The 8,685-nt window shown below is 37.9% G+C and overlaps 1 protein-coding gene across 1 annotated transcript; it reads left to right on the top strand.

The window, feature by feature from the left end:
* Window positions 1-1,034: 1,034 nt before the first annotated feature.
* Window positions 1,035-1,487, top strand: LOC138876407 (uncharacterized). The gene has a single exon (XM_070155325.1). The coding sequence runs from the start codon at window positions 1,035-1,037 to the stop codon at window positions 1,485-1,487; it is 453 nt and encodes a 150-aa protein (XP_070011426.1).
* The last annotated feature ends 7,198 nt before the right edge of the window (window positions 1,488-8,685 follow it).

The following is an 8,685-nucleotide window of genomic DNA, read 5'->3' as shown; positions in this document are numbered from 1 at the left end:
CATTCATATTCGGTTTGAAACGATTATCTTTTACTGGTAAAATGAAGGAAAATTATAGTTTTCAAAAATTATTAAAACGAGAATTTAATTAAGTATTTATGGTTGGTTTGCCTGACAGTGGTGTCCGGTGTCATCACGACCCTTAGTAAATTTTGGGTCGTGACATTTAAGTTGGTATACATAGACTACATAATTAAAATATACACAATTGTACCACATATAACACAATATAATACATCTACCGATTAGTTTAAGCGATTGGATGAGTGTCAATCTAAGTTAATTCTTCTTTAATTATGTGGTCGTCTTGGGTCGTCTTGGGGAATCTTTAGCTGAAGTTATAGCAAATTTGGAGGAGTTTCTCTTAAAAGTTTGGATTAAAAATCTTGATTGGAACAAGAACACACATGAAGATAGTGAAGAACACAACAACACACATTAAATAGATTTAACATAGTTTTTCCTCTCTTTTTTAAGTCAAAAAGATATATGTCCTCATTTTATTCGTCATTTGCCACATCAGCAGCGAGTGTATTGCACACACTTTGTAAGTTTCACTAATTGTCAAAAGAGTGTAATTGGAACAAAGTTCGTGTAATGTACGTGCTCATTAGGAACACCCCTAAGTTCAGGTGTCTAAATAAAAAATCGTGTCAACTTTAAGTGTCTCCATATGTATTCGGTCATTATATATACATGAAAAAAATTTAACCGTAATTTTTTATGACGAGGGTTCGGCTGAATCACCTTCTGCACCTAACTCCATCCTAATTAAGAGTAGCTCAAATACTTCCTTACGTATATATTATTGAAAAACAAAAGTACTACTAGTAATTTATTTTCGACTGTCATAATCACTGTGGCTGCCCCTAATTTTACTTCATTGACTCCGTCCAAATTTAACTCATCTATTTAAACACTTATTCATTATCCCTCTATCTTCATCCTCCTCTCTACAACTCCTTTTATTTTACAAAACATTCCTTTATTCTCAATTTTCCTAGCTTTCTCCTTGTACAATATATATATTTAAAATGGTGAAAATAATTTTGGGATTTGCTAGTTCTTTGCTAAAGGAAATACGGTTTAGTGAAAGGAGTAACTCTAGAAGAAAAGCCAAGGTTGAAACTAGTACTACTCCTCTTACTACTTATGTATGCAGAGATGAGCTGGATATTAAGAAGAAGCCCAAAATCAAGAAACAAGTCAAATTTGATCTTGAACCTAAATATCAACATCCAGCACAAGATGAAATTAGACATGAGGAGCAAAAGAAAAACAATACAGTTGCTGTTGATAATGCAAATAATGGGGTAAAAGTGAAAATATTGATGAAAAAAGAAGATGCACAAAGGCTGTTATTGAAGTGTAAAGAAGGAGGGGTACTTGAATTCATGGATGTAGCTCAAGAGCTTGTCCAAATTCCTTCTACTAGTGTTAGGGTTCTGTCTTCTAGTAGTAACAGTGTCGGAGCCATCTTAGTCTAAGGGGTGTCGGTCTTCGTCAAAAAATTATACTATACTATGCATAGTTAGGTCAATTTTATATTATTTCACGTGTGTATATATATATTATATTTTGAATCCCCGTAGCTTAGTTATTTGTTTACTTTTTTTATTTTGATTTTTGACACCACTTATTGAGATTCCTAGTTTTATATTCCTGAAGAATGTTAGAGATCTCAGTATAATGAAAATATTCATAGCATTCCTATATATTTTGCTCAATTTTTAAATGTGTATTACGATTGTGTTGCATTGCACTTTGAGTTTATTCGATCAAATTTTAGCTTATGTGATGTTAATATGGGGGAAGTATGTAAAGACATAGAGAAAGGAAATGCCGTTGAACAATGAGTTTAACTTATGCACAATGTTTGTGTAAAAAAAGTTTAAGACCTTTTTTTTCTTTTGATGTCTTATTCTTATTTGGTGTGATCCGCTACTCGCTTTAAAGTTTGAATAATTTAGATTTGCATTGAGAAGTTACACTTTGGAAAAGCTGTTTTTATCATAAACGATTTTATTCTAAGGCTCAAACTCAAGATCTGTGATTAACGAATCTCGATAGAAACCTTCTTACTCTTTTCTGTGAAAATGAAAAATCTAATATTTATCCCTACCAGGAAAAATCTAGTTCTCTGTTTTGTCTTTATGTACACAATTTCCTACGTTAGAAGAGTTTGCGTAAGTCTAGTTTTTCTTTATGTCCTCAATTTCTACTATTCAGTTGCATTGTCATATATATATGGACCTGTCAATTTTAGATGACTTGGCTGAATCAATCAATGTACTACTAGTCTGATACCCAATCCAACATTGTTCTAACACGAACAAAATAGATGAAGAAAATCAATTTGAAATAAAAGAATAGTACAATTCTAGGAAACGATCCGAAGAAGGCCAGGAATTTTCTTAAAAGTGTTCAAACTTGAAAGAAGTAAAAAAAATTCCGACATAAATGATGATCAGTATATGCTATATACCTCTAAACCTAATGTTTTCGATGAAGAGCAATCAATTGACCATCTTTTAAGACATGTAGCTTTGCCTCCGATAACAATAAAGTTATCTCTGTGTGACCACTAGGGGAACCCTGAAGCAACATTAAAGTTGTCTTCGTGTGACCTATAGGTCACGGGTCTGAATCGTGAAATCAGCCACCGATGCTTGTATTAAGGTAGACTGCATACGTCACCTCTTGGGATGCCTTTTTAAGACCCTGCATGAATGCGAAATAGGTAGTACACCTAGCTGACTTTTTTAGTACAATTCTGGGGTAAAATAGATTTTAATTAATATACAGGAAGGATTATCACGAAATGTGGTATTGAACAAGATTTGAATATTTTGGGAGACATTTTATTGACAAAATATAACACGCTTGAGTACATGAATACTACATTCATTTTTTCTATTTTTTGGGATAAATGTATTTTAGAATAGTATACTTTTCTCTAAGAGAACATAAAGGAATAGATTATAAAAATGAATGTAACGAAAAAGAAATTATTTAATAAATATGTTTCTTGAGAAAAGTGAGTCATTGAATTCTCATCACCAAAGGCAGAAATGTCTTTGAATGTCAATTCAAAAGTAATCAAGAATTCCAACTAGTAAACTTGTTTTAAGGTTCTTTTGACTAGTTAATTGACTTGAATTCAAGTGGTAAATTTAAAAGAAATTTATAATTTTTTTTAGCATTGATGCTTTTACTGGATGTCAAGGTTCTATATGATGCGTTCTCTAGAGAATTTATATTATATATACACTGAAAGTACAAATTTATTTACGTATCAATAAATTTTAATACTTATAAATCTTATGTTACTAATAATAGGAAGAGAGCAATTACGATGGATAGGGTCGAAATAAACAAATCTGCCTAAAAGGGTATTTACCTCCTCATTTTGCTTATCCATCTTCTTTATACCCTTTTGTATAAAACTGAAAAATCAACATTAATCCCTACCAGGAAAAATGTTAGTAAATGATGTCTACTTATGTGGTTTGTCTATATGTACCCAAATTTCCTACTTTAGACAAGTTTGAGCAAGTCTAGTTTGGCTTTATGTACCCAATTTCTGCTATTGATCAGTTGCATATATAGTTGCATTGCTAGAGATATGCACCTGTCAATTTCAGAAAACCAAAACAAATACTGTATAATTTCAATTATTTATTAAGGGTAATGTCACGACCCCGGATTTTCCACCCTCGGGAATCGTGATGGCGTCTACTCGTAGAAGCTAGGCAAGCCATGAACTTAGAAATCATTAACTCCTTTATTTTAAAACTTCTTACCAATTATATTAACAATGAAATAAACAGTTAAAAAACAGCGGAATATGAGATTTAAGCGGAAGTCTTAAATAAATATAAAATCAGAATGTTTCGAAAGTCAATACATGTCTCTACCCAGAACCTGGTGTCACAACATCCATAGACTACTAAGAGTACTAAATACAACCGTTTAAAAGAAACATAACAATGTTTGTCTCGAATACTTGAGATAACAGAATATATAATAAGATAGAGGAGACGTCGGGCCTGCAGATGCCTGCAAGGCTACCTCTGTGTCTTGGTAGACTGAAGGCTGGCTCCCGAGCTACTGTTGCTGATCAAGTGCTGCTCCGGTATCTGCACAGAGTGCAGAGTATAGTATCAGCACAACCGACCCCATGTGCTGGTAAGTGTCTGGCCTAACCCCGGCGAGGTAGTGACGAGGCTAGGACCAGACTCCAGATAAACCTGTGCAGTTATATAATATACAGCAGAAATATAAACAGGTAATAACAGTTTTAAAGGGAGGGGGAAACATGCTTCGGGGAAACATATCAATTCTATCAGAAACTTAATAAAGTATGGAGAAACACTCAATGTCTACAATTAATATAATAATAATACTGTTGCGGCGCAACCCGGTCCCTTATCATTTAACATTGTTGCGGTGTGCAACCCGATCCTTTATCATTTAACATTGTTTCCGCGTGCAACCCGATCCACATATATAACTGTTGCGGCGTGCAACCCGATCCAATATAATATATATTGCGGCGTGCAACCCGATCCACATATATAGTTGTTGCGGCGTGCAACCCGATCCAACACAATATCTGTTACGGCGTGCAACCCGATCCACATATATAGCTGTTGCGGCGTGCAACCCGATCCAATATAATATCTAATAATGTTGCGACGCGCAACCCGTTCCAAATATACAGTCCACAATAATCATAATTAACCTTTCCAGCAAGGGATCAACAATAGACTACACTATCCCGGCAAGGGAACTCCACAGTACAAGTATATACGTCCCGACAAGGGAGAAACAGCCATAACCACACTTGTTCCAACACCTAATTATCTCAACTATAACTCAACTAGTTTCAACATCTAACTACCTCAGCTATAACTAAACTTGTTACAACACCTAACTACCCAACTACAACCAAAATTGTGCTTCCCCATACTTGCTATATATATGTTTTTGCTTGTCGCCTTAGTATTTTACCTTTGAAACCACAAATAAACCTAACTTCTCCTCCCTTTTTGTAATAGTAGTCCCAAGTACCTCCGGGGCTGATAGGATTAGGGCGGATAATAGCATGTAATAAGTAAACGAGACCGATCTGCCGCTTTAATACCTTAACGGGGTGGGAAGGGTAAATATGGATATGATGACCACGCAATAACATCACGTGTAGCCCCTCACTGAGAAGTGATTACCGGATGTTGTGTGGGGTGATCCATATTAATAATAAACCTAGGACCCCCCTTTTCCTTTGTTTTCTTTGTTTCTTTTAAATCTTTTTTTTAAACCATTTCTTTTAAGAAAATCAACTCTTTTAGTTCCTTTTTCTTACTTTTGTTTATTTGTAACCATTACGTGAAAATCCCTTCTTATTTGAAGACTTTATTTTCCTATGTGTTATTGGCACTTAAGTCACAACAATAGTTTGGCCGGGAACCATACTAGTGGATCTTAAGGGGTGCCTAACACCTTCCCCTTGGGATAATTTCAAGCCCTTACCCAATCTCTGATTTTTCAAATCAAACCTTCCCTAGTGTCCTAATGCACTCAAATCATTAGGTGGTGACTCTTCACTTCAAACCCAATTCCCGAAAGGGAACGAGTTGTCTGCCCAAATGTCACAAACCCGATTTTCACGAGAAAAAAGGGGCGCGACACCTTTAAGCATTTAATTCCCTCTCCTACTGCAAAAACTGACTTGTCTCTTGTTTCTTTCCCTTATTTCTTTACTGCTTTTCTTTACTCCTTTATTACCGTTTCAAATTATTGTAGTTATTACTTTATGAACGTGCAAATACGTGATAACTTGTTTTAACTATTGCATAAGCATGTTTTCAACATCATATTCCACTCGTGCCAAACAAATACCATAGCAACGCTTATAATGAGTGGTTGCGCTCTTCCGATATTATCACCCTTTAAATCCGGCAAAGGAGTATTTTCGGTAAAACCAGTCGATCAACGGTGTTGTCGACGGTTCCGTGCCTTTCCCTCTTGAGTTTTCCACTCAAGGGTACCAGTCTAAAACCCTCATAGAAACCTTACTCTGTTTGATTGTGCATGCATCCTGGTCAAACCTAGCCAAGTCAGTTATGTTGCCCACATAATGACTCTTTAAGATAGCCTTGTCCAAAGTCTACTAGGTTTTCCTAAAACCCAAACGGACATCATCACGTTCTGTGCATTTATTTGGAGAACTAAAATGCTTCATTCTAATTGTTGATGTTAAATAGTCGAGTTTGGTGGGAGTAAGAGCCTAACCCTTTTATCTTGCAGAAATATGAGGCACGAAGTCCCCAGATTCGGCATGGCCACCAACATCCACCCAAGGTTACTAAGCTGGTGGGAGGATCTTCATTCTAGTGATCAGACTCTTATCCGGAAATACCTAGGAAATCTACCTTCCCTCCTGGAGGTCCAACCCAACAACAAAATCATAGAAGCTGCTACTCTGTTCTGGGATTGTGATAGGTCTGTGTTTCGCTTCGGGGAGATTTAGATGGCACCCCTACTAGAGGAAATAGGAGGATTGGCTGGTATACCATGGGAGACTCCGGGTTTGTTAATGCCAGAAAATCGCAAGGGTATAGGTTTTCTCAAAATGATGGGCCTAAAGAAGAATCCAGACTTGACATGTTTGAAGGAGTCCTACATTCCCTTTGATTATTTATACGAGAGGTACGGTCATAGCAAATCATACCGTACTTATCCGGATGAGTTCGCTTTTACATCGTTGGGGCATATTCACCGAAGGGTCTTTGTCTTCATGTTCGGCTTATTGGGGATGATAGTGTTTCCAATGAAGAAAGCAAGGATCCACACCAGGCTAGCCATGGTCACCAAAACTTTGATGGAGGGAATTGGTGGACAACCATTTAGCATAGTGCCCATGATCATCGCAGAGATATACCGAGCCTTGGAAAAGTGTCAACAAGGAGCCCAACACTTCGAGGGCTGCAACTTGCTACTCCAGCTCTAGATCATGGAGCATCTTCAAAGGGGTGAATATCGGCAAGAGATTCAGCGTAGAGACTAGGACGATCATATAGCCTTCCATCAACCAAGGCGAATGAACAACATGCCCAACAGAAGATGACAAGGGGTGGGTGGAGCTATTTGAAAATCTAACTGAGGACCAAATACAATGGATGTTCGAGTGGTTTCCTACTGAAGAGTTCATCGCCCGATCCAGGGACGCACCATTTCTAATATTGATCAGTTTGAGAGGAACCTATCCTTATGTCCCTCTCCGAGTTATGAGACAGGCTGGTAGGAAGCAAGTTATACCAAGGGTCGACAAGATGAGTCACTTTCGGGCTGACTTCCAAGCTGATGACAGTCCTTATAAGTGCCAAGCTCAGTATATGCGGCATTGCAAGATCATCATGGGAAGAGATACTATCGAACCAGACAGATACCATGCTGGTTGTACCCCATACTATTCAGGCTGGCTGGAGGATAATCACAATGGTCTGGGCCAACCCGAGTTTGTTCGAGGTAACAAAATCATCGATGAAAGGGCCGAAGCACAGGTCAAATACAACCAACTGTGCAAGAGGATTTGGGAATGTGAAAATGAGCATTGTGAGATTCAAAAAACCCACCAAAAACTGATTGAAGAGTGGAAAGACATGGCTGTTAGTGCCAACAAACGATTAGGATACCTGGAACGAGGTTTAGTGGAGCTGGAAAGGAAGTTTCTCAAGAGGATCGAGGACTGCCAGAATGCTAAAAGAAACGAGGGTGGACACCTGGCCAGAGCCTACCTGCTGCTGGGACTTCGCGAGCTGGTGAAGCTGTTCGATGGAGCCAAAGATACCGAGTCTGGGGAAGGTCCTTCTGGGACCAAATAAATAGGAGTTTTCTTTTACTTTATGAAATGTAATAAGGCCAATGGCCACTAGTGATATTTTATTCCTTGTTATTTAGTGTCATTTTGGGATTCGTCTACTTTTTATCGATAAAATGAGGCATTTAGCATTCTAAGTTCTCCAAATCAATTTGTCACTAGACCTACCTCGGGCAAAACGAGGCTCCCAACATAGGACGTGATTTACATTCTTGCACTATGTGTTTAAGTATCGCAACACATTCTTATAATCCCCATTGACTTGTTACCTTTTGTTTTTATTTTTTGTTTATTTACACCCCTCCCCAAAGGTTAGTTCGTGCACTCTAGCATCGTCATCATATTCCACAAGATCAAAGGGCCTCCACCCACTCCTCCTCCTAGTTCTATCAGAAGCAGGAACAAAGGAAAGATGGAAGATTTGAACAACACCAGAAAGGAAAACTCAACTGAACAGGTAGAGGTCACTCATGGTGCTCAGGGCTCCAAAGAAAGTGTGTCCCAACTCGAGCAGAAATTGGCGAGATTTCAGGAGGAACTTGATCAGGTTCGGAATCTGGTAAACTTGTCATTTTCCCTCACCACTCCAGATATTAATTTTCCAAACGCTCAGAACCCCACACCTCCACAAAACATCCCAAAATCACAAAACCATCTCGCTCCTCACCACCACTGCAATACATGCCACACATCTAGCAATACTCCACTGCTCATCCCAAAATCTCTGAATTCCACAAATGACCATTTCAACCATAACACCACTATCTATGTGGAAACCATGCCACACTCCACCCAACCTGTCT

The sequence above is a fragment of the Nicotiana sylvestris genome, chromosome 8, assembly GCF_000393655.2.
Source record: "Nicotiana sylvestris chromosome 8, ASM39365v2, whole genome shotgun sequence".
Taxonomy (NCBI): domain Eukaryota; kingdom Viridiplantae; phylum Streptophyta; class Magnoliopsida; order Solanales; family Solanaceae; genus Nicotiana; species Nicotiana sylvestris.
This window is presented reverse-complemented; position numbering and strand designations above follow the sequence as displayed.